Source organism: Gastrolobium bilobum, unplaced genomic scaffold, assembly GCF_033153095.1.
Source record: "Gastrolobium bilobum isolate Gb01-03AN ecotype WA unplaced genomic scaffold, APGP_CSIRO_Gbil_v1 utg44712, whole genome shotgun sequence".
In the NCBI taxonomy this organism is placed as follows: Eukaryota; Viridiplantae; Streptophyta; class Magnoliopsida; order Fabales; family Fabaceae; genus Gastrolobium; species Gastrolobium bilobum.
Window position 1 is genome coordinate 150,036 of NW_026895981.1, and position 20,083 is coordinate 170,118.

Consider the following 20,083-nt stretch of genomic DNA (forward strand, 5'->3'; position numbering starts at 1 on the left):
TCTAAATTCGGTTGGAAGCGGCTCAAAATTTCAGCATGAAATAGTCCCCAAGATGTATTGGTTGTGTTTCTCTCCCACCATTGATACCAATGGAGAGCTTCTCCCTCAAGGACGATCATTACTGCTCATATTTTCTCCTTATCCGTCATCGGATTCACCTCGAAGTATCTATTGACTCGCATTAACCAGTTATAGGCTCCCTCGCCAGAGAAGGGTGGCAATTCTAACCTTCGCCTCATAATCTCACCACGATTATCCCTTCCATTTGCTACGTTCGAAAGGTCTTTGGAGTCTTTGCTCCTTCATTCATTGCGCTCCCTAAGCAAACAACTCCTGGCACAATCATCTCTACCAGTGGTCAAATGTTGCATCCCTCTCAATACCTCCACTAATCCAGCTTCTACTCGCTATATTCATTCCTCGGTCCTCCCAATTCTCACCTCCATTACTTCCATATGGTGGTCCATCGTTCTCGTCATAACCATTCAATGCTCGCAGGAAAGAGAGCTTCGATACCAAATTGTAACAAACTGAACCAACAATCTCTAAAACAAATCAGAAGACAACGATAATTTGTATTTAATTCCTCAATCAACAATATCAATATCAATTACAAGTAATCCCATCAGTATTACACCATAACAGATTACAAAATAAAGAAATGAAATATAGGTTCAGAGGAGTTAGAGAACCCTTGATCTCTCCGAAAAGCCTTAGTCCCAATTGCCCAAAAAGATGTCATGCTATACTCCTTGGTTCCCTTTTATTCTCATGCCTTAATCGTTTGTTGAGTCAGCACTAGCACTTGTTGCACAAGTTGATAAGTCGAAAGAGAGTAATTCTCTGAAACACTGTCTACGGTAAGTCTTTAATTTAGGAGGGATTGTATCATTATATATAAAATATGCATAATTAATTTAAAAAATTAAAATTGACATGTATGATTTTCTGAAAATTAACATTAATATACTAATTAGTCGCTTTTTTTTTTTGGTAAACACTAATTAGTCGCTTTTAATTTAATATATAGGTGCAGATTTCATATTAATTAGCTTAGAAATGATATTAAATCTTATTTGAAATTAAAATATATTCGCACTAAAAAAATAAGTAATTGAAATTTGTAAAACGGAAAAAGTTGGAAATTAATAAATAATAGACAAAAAGTGAAGAATTTAAATGAACGTTTATGTTCGAAAGTAATTAGTTTATGAGTGTTAAAAAAGTGCTTTTCAAGTCACTGTCATACAGAAAAAGAGAGCATTATAAAAAATACCATAGAGATTTTATTTTTATTATATAGAGTTAGATTCTTAGCATGTTCTAATGTTCTATGATGAAGAGTATTAAAAGCCTGCAAATTATATTTGTTTTCAGAAAAGCCCAGAGATTGATTAGAGAATCAAAAGAGTCAAAAGCACAGTGAGTAATTACCGACCATTTAAATCTTGGAGGCCCAGATGAAAGACCAAGTTTTCGTGCGGGCTTTTATCGCGGTCCAAGCTGCTTCGATCATGGCCTTCATTTTTTGGGTTTTCTTTCCTCATCATGTTTCTATGTGGACTTTCTTGTTAGGGGTTAACGTTTCTTCAATAACATAAAATAATATGATTTCTTGCAATTTTAAAATGAAGTTGTTTTAGGGGTTTTGAAAAAAATACAGGGCATTTTGGTAAAATTATATGATATACAAAGAAAATAGAATTACTAAAATACCCTATATTTTTTCTAAATTTCTAAAATGACATTATTTTGGAGTCATATAAGATAATTTTATCTTATGTTGTAAGAAAAAATATTTCTTCCTTCCTATTATAATATTTTTTCTCGAATTTAAAATTCATGGTTCATATGTGTGAGCTTAATATTTTTAAATCGGTACACCACCTCAATAAACCATTCGCAATCATTAAATGAAAAAGAAGAAGTAATTGTTCATTTGTTCAGAGAAACTTCGCAATAGAAATGTATAGAAAGATATATGCATTATCAGAGAACGACATATAAACAATTCAATTACCTGCCTTATTGTTTGTTTCTTTTGGAAAGATGTATATAAAATATAAGGGATAAATTAATCTTATGTTGAAGGGGATAACTTCTCTTATGTGAGTGACACAAAATTAAAGTGGATCCCATTTTGATTTTTTTTATTTTTTAGTGGGACCCACATTAAGTTTATCTCACAATATGAGAGATACTCTCTCATGTAACATAAGATTAAATTTTTTTTTTTTTTGATAACAACATAAGATTAATTTATCCCAAAATATAAATGAGTACAATTAAATGTCAACCCTTGAATTGAAAAACGTCGCAACCAACGTTAGTTGGAGAGATTGATACATAACCATATTTGTACATCCGCCAAAACAAAATTAACTTAAAATCCAAAGAAAAGTTATATTTATTAGGGTAAGTAACACCTAATTTTATTCCTGACCACATCACTAGCATCTGTTGCGATGTTTAAAAGTTATTTTTATTTTTTTGAATTAACTCAACCCTAATTATCTATTTGAGGTGAGTAAGTTCTCCCGGGTATCTCTACAAATTTTGATTCTTTGAGTCGGCTATGAGATTAATCCGGAATGCGGGGCGGGTTAGGATGAAGATATTTAAACCCCTTCCAAAGATGGTATGTGGAGATCGAACTGAAGCTCTTTCCTTTTTACGTACTTAGCTCTTTTGATATCAACTGAGCTACCACCGTTTGATTTAAAAATTTAATCTTAAATGCCTATTTGATGGAAAAAGATAGGATAAAGATGAATAATATATATATATATATATATATATATATATATATATATATATATATATATATATGAGGTAGGATCCTTTGACACCAGTGTCAAATTTGAAATTTGACACCTCATCTGAAAGCTATTAGATAAAAAAAGATCAATGATGTCACATGCTTACAAATCAGAGTCGTTGATCTTTTTTGATCTAATGACTCTCAGATGAAATGTCAAATTTTAAATTTGACACTGGTGTCAAAGAATCCTATATATATATATATATATATATATATATATATATATATATATATAAAAGTGGATATCTTATCTTATGTTTCATATATACTGGATAATAGCCAGAAATCCTATCTTATGTTTCATTTCATGTTTACTAGATAAATAGTTTGATAATATAATATTATTTTATCATGTATTTGAGGTGAACTATATGATATTATGTATGATATAAATAAATAAATTTTTTAGATATAATTTCATATTATTTTTTATAAATAATTTTTTAAACTTATTTACACATTAATTCTTATTTAAATTATTTAAAAAGTCATAATTTGAAATAAAATATATTAAAATAAAAAACTAACTTCCAAAAATGTTCAAAATAAAAATTTATATTATCACCAAATAATTTTTTTAAATACTATGTTTTAAACTAATTATCAATTTTGATGTCGGGTGGCAGTGGCCCTACCTAGTGGTAGGGGATGATGGCAATGCATGGTGGTGATAGCGTTGGTGATGATTGATGGCAATTGTGGTGATTGATTAATGGCGATGTGGTGGCAATGATGCTTGGTACCTAATGCTCAAGAGTGACAGTGGTTCGTTGATGGTGGTAGTAGGTGGTAGCGATGGCCAATGGTGATGACAATGATGGTGGTGATGGTGACACCAGCTATGGCCTGTGATGATTGTGGTGGTTGACCAATGGTGGTTAGGAGTGGTGGAAAGCTAAAAATTGGTGATGGTGGTGGTGATTGGTAACTCATGGTAATGGTTGATAGAGAATGCGACTATGGTCGGTGACAAGGGTTAACTGGTAAGCAAAATTCGTAGGAAAAAAGCATAAAGCTACGTTAGGGATGAGAGAGATGTGATTTTGCTATCTTATTCGATCCATTTATAATCTGAGCCCCCTTAGGATAACATATCCTGTTGGGGACAAAATAAAATGTGCCACCAGACATAGAAGCATTACAAGGGAAACTATATAAGAGACATAAAAAATTAAATTAATGTACATAATTCTTTGGTTAAATATATATTTATATAAAAAATTTCGTAGTGTAATATCATTAAAATATTAATAAGGATTTACAAAGACACCTAGACTTAAGTAAATCATGGTGTTGGGTGGGTAAGTAGGATTCCATAACAAGGAAAAACTACCATTCAGTAAAGCTACATTAATCATAACATGTGAGCTCAACAATACATTTCAATCCAAAACCTTAGGATATTATGTTTATGAGTCATTCAAATTATATAATTTTTATTTAGTTCATTACGGATTATATCACATTTATATCCTAACACATGAATTCATAAACAAAAGTAAAAGTAACATTATTTGGAGAAATTCTTTACTAATTGATTCAGTAGTATTATTTGGTACATTTCGTTTGAGAAAATTAACATTATTTATCAATCATAAAAAAGTGTCATTTATTCTACTCTCTTATATTATTATTATTATTATTATTATGAGCAGTGTTTTAAAAATCGGCTTGGGCCGGCCGAGTAGACTCGGGTTTCGGTGACTTGGTGGGATCCCTGATCCGAGTGGTCATTTGGATCGGTTTTGTAGTCAATCCGGTTTGGACCGGTTGACCCGGCTGAAACCCGACGACTCGGTTGACCTCTTTGTTTTTGGTAATATTTTTTTTTGATTGATGAGAACTCTTGAATTAAATCATGTTTATATTTTGTGGTAAATATGGTTAAAAAGTAAGGTGATAATAAGAAGGTATTTTGGATTAGTGCAGTTCGGTTATGTAATTTAGTTGTATCTTATAATGATCTCAAGAAGTTAAGTGGAGATAAACACTGATGGTCTCATCTCAACGGTGGACACTTTCTCCCAAGTGTATATTTCATGCCTACTATTTGTTATCATGATTTAATTTATCCGTGTTATATCAAGGTACAAAAGGTGCATTTAGCTTACATTGCAATTTTAATCAAATATTAGGATATGGTCTAGAGCAAGAAGTTTAGAAGTATATAATATTTGCTATCATTGAGAACTAATTTATTTTTTGAAGCTCATTGATAGTTTTTTTATGTGAATTTTTAATATAAGTAATATGTTTATATTTTTTTAATATGTAAACAGTAAATCCAGTTGAACCCGAATAAACCAATGATCCAGTGATTCAACACCTCGATCGAGTCAATGGAGTTTTAAAATACTGTTTATGAGTCACAAACTCACTTATTAATAGACTAATATTTTTTGGCGCGTGCAATAAACCTCCATGATAGAGCGTGATCAACTTCTTTCCTCTTCTCCTAGCAGAGCCAGCGTGACCTCCGTTTACCAGAAACCAAAACCGAGCAAACTCGTCAACCGTCACTATTACAAAATCTTAGAAACAAAAATCTATGCTCCAAACCCAAATCCGAAACCATAATTTATTATTATTATTGATTATTGATTATTGATTAGTACAATATAAGCTACATTTGGTGCAATCACTATGCTGGTGAAGGCATCTTTTTACTTCTAAAATTGCATTTGGTGACCAATTAAGTCGTTGGTCTTTCGCTTTCTATATCTGATCAAGTTCCCTCTTGAACCGCTTGTTCTTGCTTTTTGACTCCATCTGAAGCAACCCATCATTTTTCCCCTCTTTCTTAAGCTATTTGCTATGGTGGGTCTTTGTTTATTCCACTGGATTCCTTCTAATCAGCTTCAACTGAGAAGTGGGTTGTTGAATTTGAGTTGAACTTTTTGGAATTTGATATGGTTTCCACTGAAAGGTTGGAGCTTTGGTTGTTTAAGAGGAGGAAGGTTCTGGGAATTTTGTTCCAGATTGTATTTGGATGGTGGGTTGTTCTACTGTTTCTTCGTCCTGTGGTGGGTCTCAGACCCTTGAGGGATAGAACTCGGTCCTCGGGTGATGAGGTTTGCTTAAGAACTTGTCTTTATTATTTTTTAATTGACTATGGTAATTGGGGATGCATATAATAATCATTTTGTGCTTCCATTCTAATTATTATCAGTTAAGTTGCCATGGCTTTATGAAGTTGTCAAAGTAGAAACTAGAAACACGAAATTTTAAGTTTAATGTCACTGTTAAAAGATGATAAGTGTTAATTTAATGTATTTAGAATGTTTAACATAGGAAGAAGAGAGATAGGCGTTAATTGAATATGTTTAGAATGTTTATTACTAACTTAATGTGCTTATATGTTATCATAGATCTGTTTATTGAACTTCCAACAATCAGCAATCATAATTGGCAATGGGCATTTCGCTTCCCAGTTTTGCAGTTGCGCACATTATCAGAACCTGTACTGAAAGTAGCTGAAGCACATCTAATCTTCAAATGGAAAAAAATTATAATTTGCAATTAGGTTTTTTGTAAAGGACACCATGACTTGTTACGTGGCTTTTACTGATTTGTTGGTACCTCTAAGGAATTTCACTCGATCATAGGACATTAGCCTTTGGCATTACTAATATTTAACTTTTGTAAAACACTGGCTTATGATTAAAAATGATTTTAATTGATAAATTGTGAATGCTATGATTGAGGCAAAGTCTGACTGAAGGAGAACTCATCTATTTGTCTGTTATTGATATTGCTTCTCTCAGTGGCTATTTACAAGAAAAGACGAGAGTGACTTAGGTCCATTTTCACAATGGAATATAACAGGAACTTACAGAGGTTTGTATTCTTTACTGACCTAGGTGTATGCTTTGTGCAGTATTGCTGAGCGTATGCGTCATGCATGGTTTGATACTTTGATGTCTATTAACAGGATTTTTTATTGGATAGCAAAGTAAATCAAAGCCCCAGAGTTACTGCTTTACAATATCATGACATGAAAGTTTTTCTTTTGTGTGACTGCTTGATCTTTTGTGAAAAAGTTCATGCTTTAATTGTCCTTTTTTTAGTACAAAACGTGTCTAATTAATATGCTTCTTACCTTTGGACAGATAATTTACTGGCAAAGGGAGGAGCATCCATGTAAACTAGGATGCTTGCTCCCATGAATTAACTAAATAAACTTAAGGCATTTGGACAGATCATGTAATTTTAAAAATAATTTTGTGCAATTTACTGAAATATGCTTCAATTCTAAATGGTTTCTGTTATGTTTGAATAAACTTACTTTGTTCATTTATTGTTTAATGAGTTTGTAAGTTTGTCAAAGTCTGAGGATGTTTGTATGTTGACCTCTTGAAATGCAGGGTCTTGGAAGTTTTTAGATACCACAAATGGATCTTCCAGGTTTCCAGATATCAGAAAAACAAATGGCAATTCCTTAATTGAATTAGTTAGTACGCCCACAAAGATAACTGGAGTACATTATGTCCAGGTGAGATGTTGAACTGTTTAGCTAATTTCGGAGGAATTCAGCTTACGTATGTAATATAGTTTCTTATTTGTTCTATTATAGAGTTTAAAATTTTAATTATTTATTTATGTTAATATGTATTGGAAATAATAATGGATTCTGCTGTTGCTTAAAGCTAGTGAAGATCCAATGAAACTTGTCCTCTTGATATACTGAAGAATTGTGCCAAACATCTCACTTCATTCTGTTTTTCCGTGCCACATTTATGTTTTCATTTTCAATTAGTTCAAGATTTGTTCTTAAGTTGTTATCACTCTGGCTTCATTTAAGGATTTTAAACTGTAGTTTCTACCATTGAAAAGTCAGCATGTGCGTTTTGTATTAGGTTGGCCGTATGTGGATTCTTAGATGTTTTTATTAAATGGAGGGGGAATGGGATAATGTATGATTGAAGCTCTTCCTTAATAACTCAAACTTTAAGAAGGTTGACTGTGATAAGCATTGTCTATCTATCTGTTTTCTTAATGATGGCAGTTCTGATGATAATGAACTTTGTACGCTACACTTGTTTGGAATTACTCGTAAAATTGATGCTGCAAGTGTTCACATGCATTTGGTGGATAGTAACATTACATTTATGATTTGTCTCTACTTTCTAGCTTCTCATCTTCCTTCTCTTTCTTCGTCTCCATAACTCTCTTTTGTGTGTGTGCGCGCGCGCGTAAGAAAGTGAGTGAGAGCATTTATTTGTGTTTTTTTTTAATATGCTTGATAAACACTTATATCAATATCAACATCAACAAAAACATTTATTCTAAACTAGTTGAGGTTGACAGTCAATGAACCCAAATAAAATGCAAGAAAAGATTGAGGGAAAAAGAAAAAAAGGAAAATGAAAAAATAATAGTAATAGTAATAAATAATAAAATAAAAATAAAAAATAAGAGAGAAAAATAAATAAGAACTTGTTATTTGGATTAGAAGAATAATGATAAACACTTCAACATCAACATCAACAACACCTTTATCCCAAATTAATTGGAGTAGGTGGTAGGTGAACTCAAATAAAAAGTACAGAAAGATTGAGGAAAAAGAGAGAGGAAATGATAAATACTTATATACTAAAAAAGAAAAGAACTTGTTACTCAGTTAATGGAATGCTTTAATTGTTGCACATCAACAGTTCAAAATCAAACTCATCTAATGGTCCTTGCCCGTCACATGAAACTGTCTTATGCTATAAGACTCTGTTCTGTTGGTATAGTAAGGTTTTAGACATATTTGGACAAGTATCTGTTTTCATATTTCAGGGTTAGAGAGGCTTCTAATCTGTAGAGGTCCTAAACCTTTCAGGGATCATATTGTGTACTGAGTCTGTCTCTGTTGCTGAATCAAGTGTATTTTTTCCATCTACTTTTCATTCTTCTAATATATGGGCATATGCATAGCATAATTTAATCTAGTACTGAACACCATATATTGGATATCATGAGGCAATATTTTACCCTTCCATCTCGATATAGAATAATAATATCACTATATTAGTGAAAAAATTTAGTTCAGTCACGTCAATCCTTATTACTGTTTCAGTAAAATACTTATTATTCTTCTATAAAACTTAATTCCTCTTTTTCTTGCTTTTTGTTGTTAGGGGGTAGTTATATTCCATGATGTGTTTGAGAATGAATACGATGTTGGTGGTGCTCAAATCAGAGTAGAAGGTGTGTATATATGGCCTTTTAGACAGCTTCGAATGGTAGCCAACAGGTAAATTTCATGGATATCATCAATAGGATGTGCAGATCAAGTTCATATTGAGATCAAGTTGTTTAAAATTTTAAATTTCTTTTCGTCCTAAATTGGCATTTCATCTTAATCAGTTCTTTAATTCTCTGTTGTACTCGTTCAACTGTTTATTCTATAGTCAAATCCTGCTTGCAATGAAATACTGATATTTCCTTGGAGTAAAGCGTACAATACCTGAATGTGCTGAAGAGTTTCTTTTGTTTCCTCCTTTTGCAGTGGAAAAGAGGGAGAGTTAAATCAGGATGAAGATTATATTTTATCAAATCCATATCATCTGGTAACAATCTTTCTTGATATATATCCTTGATCATGTACATTTTATACTCTGATTATATAGCATACAATATTCTTAATTAACAACATGTCTGATTTTGGTGGTAAATTTTGTTTCTGTTGTTTAAACATGTTCATTAGTCTGTATAATTGATATTTCAGTGAGAATGAATAGCTTCTATCCAAATTGTTATTTGTTTTCATGGGCTTGATTTTATATAGTGTCATGAGTTTGCCAGTTAATGCTAATCTTTGCTGTGTTGGCGTAATCATACTTTCTGTATAACATTTGAAGCTGGAAGTCAATATATTGTATATGTTGTAATACATGCCTTCCAAGGTTGTATGATATTCTCTAATAAGATTCTCATCATTTGAAGTGTAATCTTTCAGTTTAAGTGACCATATTCAAATTTTTCAATGTTAGAATCCTTTATTATCCCCTCAAAAACTTGCTTAAGACCATATTTGGGTTCTTTAAAGCAGGACATGGATGTAATTACGTAAGTTATACAGTTTTGTATCATTTAAACAGATTAATTTGAGGATTAGCAGGTCCTTATTTTGGTTATGTGACTGTAAAGAAATTGGTCTTTCTAAGTGGGGTTTCCTTAACAAATATGCAGAGGGATTGGCAACTTTGCTCCATTGTTATTTTCTCTTTTTCACTGTTAGTTTATTTTCCCTTGTTTCACTTTGGAAGATTCCTTATGCCCCCAGTTACTTGTACTTTTCTCCTCTTCATCTTAACAAATTTCTTTATTTATAAAGGAAAAAAAGTGAGCATTCAGAATACTTATTTGTTACATATATGGCTTTCTGTACACAGCTTGGAGTTTTCTCTTCTCAGGTACTGCCAGATTCTTCGCGAGATAAGATGTGGAGAAGAAAACATTGTAATTTATCTAACATAGTAGTATTCTTTGAAGGGATTCCCTCCCTCACCCGACCCCCTTTTTTGTGTAAATGTTGTAGTTGTACCATTGACTTGCTATTTTTTCCCTAACTGCAGCCCTGATGCAAGACATGGAGAAACATTGTAATATTGAAATTGCTGCACAGGTTTCACACTTGCCATCATCAAAAAATGGTACTTGTTTCTCTCAGCACATGAATACTTTCTGCTCCTTTACGTTTTTCTCTGCCTCAATGAACCTGTTGACTGTTTCAAAGCCTTCTTTTTGGTATTCTTTCCATTCTACAAAGGAGTCTTTGTCAGACAAAAAGAAGGGTTGGAGAGCTCTTCTACACTGATTATTTTCTCTTTTTTTGTATTGTTTAGCAGGATTGCTTATCCTCCTTTCTTTGTGTACTCTTTCCCTTTTCTAGTAATATGACTTCTTTTATAATTTTATCTTTAGTGTCCATGGTGGAATGCCAATGTGAAACTTATGATCACATTTAATGTTACCAATTGCTTATATTAAATGCATATAAATTGTAGAAGAATTACATGTACATTACTATTTGAGTCTTCACCATTTTTATATTGATTGAGTGCTTTCTTGTTGTTGATGAAAAAAATCATATTTTTGCCCGTATGATTTACCAAATGTTATATTACTTTTTATAGAAGGCGAGCATGATCAGTTTCATTTAGAAGGGTTAATGGAGAGTCCCTCTGCTGATGATGATGGGGACTGCTTCTCACCATTACTACTAAATGCAACTTCTGTTAGAATTGAGGTCTACTATAACAAAGCAGTGAACTATACCTTGATGGTTACTTTTGTATCCTTCAATCATGGATATTCTTACAGCTTTATGACTCTTTTATTTTCCATTACGGTATGGGCTCCTTAATGTACATATACCAGATATCTTTCTTGCAAGTTCTTCTATTGATTCGTCAAATGGAGCATAGCAGCACTCAATCTGTAAGAATTTACCTTAAGAGTTTAATTTGAAATTTCACTTACCATAGAGTTAATGAATGGAATTAATATAAATTTTTTCAATATTTGGATAAATGTACCAAACATTATTTGAAAGTCCACGTCATATATTTCTTAATTTCATTATAATTTATAATATTATCATAGAAAATTAATATGATTCAGATATACCTTTACAGGGGGCTGCTAAGGTTTCAATATTAATGATTGGCCAGCAAGCAATAATGGATGCATATCTTTGTCTTTTACATCTGACTGCGGGAATACTGGTTGGTAAGTTAGAAATTTTCACAACTTGAGATTGCTCTGCAGGCTTTTCTCACTCCCCTCCCAAACATATCTGTGTTATGTTTTTAGACGCTGAAGTACCAGTTTTGGGATGAGATAAATATATCAAAAGGTCCTTTCTAATTGGAAAAAAGGCCTCGAGAACCCAATCCAATTGCAAATGGAAATTTATACTTGGATGGTCAGAACCTGGACACTCTGCCTACACTTTTTATACTGATTTGCACCTTTTAGCCAAATCTTATTCCCTGTAATTCCATCAAAATGTCACTCTTTTCTAGTCTAAACCTTACGATGTACAACATCTAATCCCAAGAGCACTCCAGAAATTTATAGTATTCAGGTTTCTTAAATCTGTTCCGTGTCAAAAGATCAATTTTTTTATGGGGGCATCATAATGGGCGAAGAAGATTATTAATATATTTGTTGAAAACACAGTGCTATCTTTTCATATTCATTGTAATATGGCTTTATCATTGTTGCAATGGGTGGGACTTCAGTTACTAATTATCTTCTTTAGTAATAATAAGATTGTTAATAATAAGATTGTTGGCTGAATAATTGTTGCTGCTTCCTGCCATGCAGAATCCTTGTTTAATGCTTTTGCAACTGCTGCATTTTTCAAGTTTGTGGTTTTCTCAATATTTGAGATGAGATATCTCCTTGCCATCTGGAAGGCAAATAGGCCTTTGAGTAATGGGGAAGGTTGGGAGACAATGAGGCGTGAACTTTCAGTTTTATACAGTCGTTTCTGTAAGTACTCATTTAGAATTGAATGTTCTGTCTGCTAAATGATTGTGTGATCTCATCAACATGAGTTTGTGGATTCATAATCAATTTAAGTTATTTCCTGAGATGTTAAGCTTTGATAGTCACTCTACTACGTAGGAGCCGGTCAGCTACTCAGCTTTGAGTTAAAACTATATTTATTTCTGTTTTACTGATCAATATTCAACTCCATCTTTTCAGTTTATTGTTGTTATCTGGAAAGGAAAACCATGATGCTTACTTGAAAATATTATGTGGACAACTAAAAATGGAGTAACTGCATGTTGATTGTCGCCATTTGAATTGCTCTCTAAAATGCTGTTAACTATGAATTTCACATAGTTTTTAATATATTTTCTTTTGGGCCAACATAAACCTGTGAACTTACAGCATTGTATTAGCTGAGGATCACCATGTTAAAAATAAGAGTTACAGAATGGAAAATATCTCAGTGTAGTAAATATATATATTATCATTTGAGCTAGTCCTATTTTGTATCTTAGATTCTTAGAGTGTCCATATCCAAAAAATTTCTAACACACTCTTCTGTTGAAGATTGCCGGAGAACTCTAGCTATATGTTTCCTGTTGTTTCGACTTATGGAAAAAATTCCTTGTATGAAAAAGAGGATTTCAAATTTAACTATTTAACTTCTTTTGCAGATGGGATCCTGTTGGGAGGCATTCTACTCATGTATGAGTTCCATAATTATTTGAGACCTATTCTTCTTCTTATGTACTCCTTTTGGATACCTCAGATAATCACCAATGTCATTCGTGATTCACGCAAACCACTGCATCCTCATTATATCTTAGGGATAACTGTTACTCGGCTAGCAATCCCATTTTATATTTTTGGTTGCCCTAACAACTTCATGCGCATAGAACCAGACAAGAGCTGGTGTGCTTGTTTGGCTGTATTTATTTGGCTTCAAGCAGCAATTCTTCTGCTTCAGCACTATCTTGGGTCGCGATTTTTCATTCCTCATCAGGTTGGGCCCAACTGTCTTCACAATACTTTCTAACCACTGATCCATTCAGAATCCTTAAATCTAATTGGCCTTTATGAAAGACGTAGTTTTAACGAAGCACAATAGCATAATTTGATTCATATAGTTGACCCCGGCTAGTGGGGTTGTATATTTTCGTTGTCCCTGAGTTTCAGTTAATCATTTGATGCATTTCATAGACATTCTACTTGTATGAGCTCTATTCTCATCTTTGGTAATTTTGCTCCATAGTATTGATGATCAATTTTTTTCCTTAATTTGATCACGAGCATGATTGTGTGGTAAAGATGGACAATAACATTGTTATCCTCATTGTTTAGGATTATGAGCTATTGACCACTGCCTCTAGCTTTTCCTAACAGAACTTAAATCATGATAGAGCATGATACTTTTTTCTGAATTTGCATGAATGCTTCTCTCTAAGTGTAAGTTTATCTTCATGATTTACAGATCCTACCCGAGAAATACAGCTATTATAGGAGGTTTGATCAGGGTACAAGACATTCTACAGATTGTGTTATTTGCATGACAACCATTGATCTTTCCCAAAGATCTAATGATTGCATGGTATGTGAATATGAAAATAACCTTTGTCTATTTGAAGTAAACTTCAAAATATGGATTAAGTCTAATGCAGAGAGACTCTGACACAGGTGACACCTTGTGATCATTTCTTCCATTCTGGTTGTTTGCAAAGATGGATGGATATAAAGATGGAGTGTCCAACTTGCCGTCGCCCACTACCACCTGCATGAAGAGCTTTTCACTGTTTATGTCAATAGGATCAACTAACCCTCCTTCAACTTGATAGTTTAACTAATATGCTTAATGGCATCCTAGTTTTACTTAGTTTTGCTTTTAATATTACAAGAGATAAATGAAATCACACGGACTTTGGTGGTCACTTTTTTTTTTTCCCTGATGTTGAGGACTGGAGGTTTCTTATTCTCATAGACCTTATTCCAGATGCTAAGAGTATGGTTTTTGTACATATTTTGGAAAGGCAACGAACGCAATTGTAATTTTTTTTTTCTTCTAAATATGAATATATTTTTATTGTTTTTTCCTTTGTGATTGTCCAAAAATTGAAATTGATATTCATTTATGGGAATTACTTTTTTCATGTTACATAAACAAAATATTATCTCTTACACTCACATTTCTCAAATGGGTCCCACAAGATTTTTTCTCTCTCACCTTTAACTTTTTTCTCTCTCCTACTTTTTGTTTGAGCATGAGATAGTACTTCTCTTAAGAAGTATTACCCTTCATTTATAGTCTTTTTCCTTTACTCTCTTGCCTTATCTTTTGAGTTCAACAACAATCGTTAACATGATTTCAATTTAAGCTCGTGATTAGTTTACATTTTTTTTTAATTAAAAAAAAATGGCTTCTTATGCTTATCAGGTTGGTTAGAATCCATATTCAGTACAATCGCACCTGAAACACAATTCCTTATCTTCTCATAATTTTGAATCAAGCGGCATTGGTTTGCAGGTGATTATTTCAGTATTTTTAATGATTATTTATCCAAAATTTTGTGAATTACATATTCAACAACAGATGATAATTTTTTGAATACCATCCTTGGCTAACAGTGCATAAGTTACCCAAAATAGTTATTAGTGTCTTCTATGATGAAACTGGTGGGCTCTAATCAAAACCTGTGCCTACGGACAGTAACAGTAATATGATGGAAAACTGGTGTGACAACTTTGTTGAAGGCAAGCAACAGGCTCGGACTGAATATTGGATCTTGCGCTTTGCCTTTCTTCTCTAGAATTTCGGTATTAAAAGTAGGGATTAATAGTTTTCAAAAAAAATAAAATAAAAAAAATAGGAATTAATATTTCTCATAAATAATTTTACCTTCTATATACACATAAAAGTGTACAAAATTCATATATTTTCTTTCTTTCTTCTTTTCACATAGTCCTATATGGACTCCATACACTTTTATATTTATATAAAAAATAATTTTATTTTCTACGAAAAATAATCCCTTTGAATTCTCCTTTGAATGGCAGAAGAATTATGAAATGGCAGAAGAATTTTCCTTTGAATTCTATCAACTAAGACTTTACTCTTATCAATAGCTCACTTCCCTATAGTCTTTCACCAAGTTTTGCAACACAACAATATCACTCATATGTCCCAAATTAAGCTGTTCCAAATGAGACAACCCTGCAAGGCTGTATGTTATGGGGCCCCAACAATTTTGTTAAATCTTACATCCATCTAACACTCCTGATCTGTAGAAAAACCAAAGTTACGGCGTCTGATAATAATGCAAAGAGATTTGAACATCGAAAACAAATGTAACTTACGTTGGTAACACATTCCAACCAAACATGAAGGTAATACAGTATTCTTATTTCGACCAAAGGGTCTAAAAAACTACACGGTTTATAAGCTCAAGACATGTAACAACCAACTATAATTCAAAGTCTGCAAAACTATGATATCTAAATATAAGGCCCCTACATTCTGGGAAACCTCAAAACCACTATTTTTCATCCAAATTATTTAACCCAAGGGGGTATCAACATAATTGCCCCAGATAGTTTTCGTCATAATTATCTGTATCTTAACCTCCACCAGAACCATATTTCTTTCCGAACAAAACGAGCTGTAGCTTATCATAACCAGCAAGCACCCCAGCACCTGCAACAGCACGTAATATGTTTGCACCAGCACCTTTGAAGAGTGACTTAGTACCCTCTTTTGCAACGATTTGATTAAATGCATCTAAAGAGCTCTTGTATTTTACAGCTTCTCCAGATGTCATCATCATCCTTCTACGCACAGTATCAATGGGGTACGAGGCCAAGCCAGCACCTATGGTGATCGCCCATCCCAAAAGGAAACTTGCAAAGAAACTATCCTGTTAACAAGAAAAGTAACTAAGGTAAGTAAACATAAAATCAGATCATGATGAAATTAAGAAAAGGGGAGAAAGGCAAATTTTACAAGAACAATATTCCTAGGTTCGATTAAGTTTGGTATTCATATTGAATAGCATAATTAAATATGATTAGGTCCAACATAAATATGGAGGAGCCGCAAAATCATAAGCATTCATGCAGCACGTACATTTAGCTAAAGTATTTGTATCATAGAATATAAGACCTAAAAAGCATAAATCCAAAGGAAACTGAGATGAAGATGAGTTGTTTATCCACACATTACGACTGACCAGATTTCAAATTCAAATTTTGTATGTACCTGCAATCCACCAACCAAAACCACTGGTTTCAGAGAATCATACATCCCAAAGTAAAGACCACGATACACTATAATTCCAACACATGAGATGTTGAATCCACGATAAAGGCCAGCAATACCATCACTCTTAATGGTTTTCTTGTATACATCAATCAAACCATTGAACTGCCTCTCACCACCCGTCTTTGCAGCCTTTGCATCATTTGCTAAACGTGTACGGGCAAAGTCCAAAGAATAGACAAATAAGAGGGAGGAAGCCCCAGCAGCCCCACCAGATGCCAAATTCCCAGCAAACCACTTCCAGTAGCCATCCTTATCTTTCTTGAAGTTGAAAAGCCTCTTGAAGTAATCCTTAAAAGCGAAGTTCAGAGCCTGAAAGGAAAAGAAAGAAATTAAAGTTGCAGAAATAACATATAGAAACCGCGGACCAAACAGTCAAACACCAAATATACATTTACATTGATCACACCACAATTAAATGGTTACTGTATCTCTTGTAGAGGATGCAAATACAAGAGAGCTAGCCATGGCTATATATTATCTAAAATCCTTTTCCTCATCAAATATTAGCAACTCTGAAAATAAAAGAAAGCTTTGACAACTACACTTAAAAAGACAAAAAAATAACAAATATGCAGAGACATTGGGTTAAATGTGGATTTATGCAAATAATAATAATAATAACACAGAACAGATCAAGGGTAAATATAACAGTATGGTATAGGTGAATTACAAATGAAAGTAAAGAGACATTGCAGAAGTACATAATCACGCATTGACAGTCAAAGCAATAAAACAGATCTTACATGCTTAATATTAAATCACATTAGACAAGCTCGTCATATTAAACTTCAGAGGAAAGAAAAATCACCTGAGTAGGGAAGTATCTGATAACATTGGCAGTATTTCCTCTCCAAAGAGCAATCACTCCTTCATCCTTCATGGTTCGAGCAAAACAATCACCAATTCCCTTATACGGTTCAGATAACCGACCACTCTTGATCATTTCATCCTGGTTTTGAATGAGCAATTTAACACGCTCAATTGGAGCCGCAGCTGTCTTAGACACGGCAGCTGACACTCCTCCCATGAGAAAATCCACAAAAAATGAAGATACCCCTTTCCCTTTCTCTGCCGGGGCGTGCACGGTAATTGGAGATACAGGCGATACAATCCCCACCAAACCTGAAGACTGCACGCCTCCATTGAAGCAAGCACCAGCCGAAGAATAGTTTCCGGAGTGATTAGGGGTGAGCCTGGACATAAGATAAGATTTCCCAGCTAACTTATGAACTACCGATGGATGCTTCGAATGCAATCCATCCGCCATGACTGCAGTTTAGTCGCAGTGACCTATCAACATTTATCCATAAGTCATACCAATGGTAACAGGAGAAAACAAAAAAAAACAGAATAGCCTTGCAGTTGCAGTGCTTCACACACTTATTCGCATACCTGGCATAGATTTTTGGGAAAATAATAGCTTCTTTTTCAAAGAAGCTCTCTCAATAAATTTTTTTGAATACAAAATAAGATGATCCAAACACACAATTAGCCTATGCATATACTATATACATGATATTATATACAAATTCCACATCATCACAGAACTAAACTGTAGCAGAATGCAGGAATTTTATGAAGCGTTAAGAAACTATGGTCACAAAATATAGAAAATTTTATCTCTCTAACAAAATTCACTACAGTTTCCGATTCTAATTCATTGCCACACTCAGATAGTACAAATCAAGTCAAACATTAAAAAGAGAAAAATGATAAATGAATAGCTTAAGTTTTGCAAGTTGAAGAAAATTGAACACCGCTAAAATTCATACATGAACTAACTAACTAACTAAAAAGGGAAAATCATCACAAGAAGCAACAGAAAAAAAAAAAAAACACTGATCTAGTAAGGCCAGTAGCAAAATCTGCGTTAGATCCCAAAATAAAAACAAAAAAGACAAGAAAAACAATTGCAGATCTTAAAAGAGAAAGAAGAAGTTAAAAGTTAAAACAGTGTTGTTTGTGAGAATGGAAGAGAAAGATACCCGAAAAGGGCGCGAGAGAAGCTTCTCTTCTTCTCTTCCTCAGATCGTGGATGGGAAAGAAATGAGACTCATAGCATAAAACTAGGGTTTTAGTTAATGACTATTTTACCCTTCCCTGTCGCTAACTACCAAAATTTTTTACTACTAGCTTACTACCCATCACATCATCATTGGATTAAAGAGAGAGAAAATGTTAGTCTAATGGTGATTGAGAGTGGATCCTCTAATGTAGAAAAGTGGTCAAGTGATCGTGTTATTTGATCACAACCATTCATTTAAAAATTATACAATTTTCTTTCTCTTATCTCATCATCAATGAATGGTTGTGATCAAATAACATGACCACATGACCACTTTTTCACATGAGAGGATCCACTCTCATGGTGATTGGTGATTAGATAGGTAATAAGTTGGTAGTGGAAAATTTTGGTAGTGAAAATATCTCTCATCTTTAACTTTTTTATTATATATATTTGAAAATAAAAATACTAAACATTTTTTGGATTATCAATGTATGAAATGTTTTATTTTTTAAATGTTTTTCTGTTATTGTTTCCATGACGAAGAGCCTAAAAACTAAAAAATGTTTGGTATGGAATGATGAGAAAATGGGGTGGGAAATATTTATTTACCATATTTGGTATGAGTATTGTGAACAAAATGCTAGAATTTTTTTTTCCCAGTATTTTCCTTTTGAACTACATAAAGGCAAAAAAATTATGTCACTCACCCTTTGGTATTTTTTTTTTCCATGGTCTTGGATTCTGAAAAAAAATGAACGTTTGATTCACTTTTTCTTAAAAAAAGGAACGTTGGGTGATGACTCACTTTTCATATTCAAAAAAGTAAGGGTATTTGGTAATTTTGATTTACATTCCCATCAATATTTTATCATAAATCAAACATTGCATCAATAAAATTAACCTAACTTTTTTGGCAAAATTTTGGCCAACCAAACGCTTTTTCGTAACTTACCCGAGATAAAAAATTCTTACCAAATCCCCAACAATCTTTTTTTTGGGTAAAAAAATATCTCTCATACCAAACGTCTTGTATATTAACTTGATAATTCTTGAGCAAGATAAAAATTAATATAAAATTGTATTATTATTACTAGTAGGTTGTGTAAACAGGTTACCTAAGCCCCACTTAAATCATTTAGTTTGCAATTTAATTTATTTCTTTTTCTTTTTGTTTACGGTGTCTTCGGACAGACCCTGAAATCTAGAGGATTGATTAAAGAGATTAGTGTTTTTATTGTAGGAGATAATTTTATTTCTTATACATATATAAAACTGTGTGAAATTTATATTTTCTTTTTCTCTCTTTTCTATTCAGATGACCCCGCATGGATTTCCATATACTTTTATATATATATATATATATATATATATATATATATATAAGAGATATTTTATCTCCTACAATATAAGAAAAACTAATCTTTTATCAAATTGGGAAATGAGAATAATTTATAAA

General features: G+C 32.9%; 2 protein-coding genes across 2 annotated transcripts; one reads left to right on the plus strand and one right to left on the minus strand.

The window, feature by feature from the left end:
* Positions 1-5,355: 5,355 nt before the first annotated feature.
* On the plus strand, positions 5,356-14,405 carry LOC133297105 (transmembrane E3 ubiquitin-protein ligase FLY2-like). Its single transcript, XM_061496170.1, has 14 exons — positions 5,356-5,892; positions 6,586-6,658; positions 7,186-7,313; positions 8,944-9,059; positions 9,315-9,375; positions 10,201-10,267; positions 10,384-10,461; positions 10,945-11,102; positions 11,189-11,248; positions 11,446-11,539; positions 12,140-12,307; positions 12,985-13,313; positions 13,782-13,898; positions 13,985-14,405. Exons 1-14 carry the CDS (start codon positions 5,731-5,733, stop codon positions 14,084-14,086), a joined length of 1,713 nt encoding a protein of 570 aa, XP_061352154.1. The 5' UTR covers positions 5,356-5,730; the 3' UTR covers positions 14,087-14,405.
* A 1,232-nt stretch (positions 14,406-15,637) lies between these two features.
* LOC133297098 (ADP,ATP carrier protein 1, mitochondrial-like) lies at positions 15,638-18,656 on the minus strand. Its single transcript, XM_061496161.1, has 4 exons — positions 18,605-18,656; positions 17,428-17,909; positions 16,557-16,928; positions 15,638-16,215 (listed from the first exon to the last, which is right to left on the minus strand). Exons 2-4 carry the CDS (start codon positions 17,884-17,886, stop codon positions 15,919-15,921), a joined length of 1,128 nt encoding a protein of 375 aa, XP_061352145.1. The 5' UTR covers positions 17,887-17,909; positions 18,605-18,656; the 3' UTR covers positions 15,638-15,918.
* Between the last annotated feature and the right edge of the window lie 1,427 nt (positions 18,657-20,083).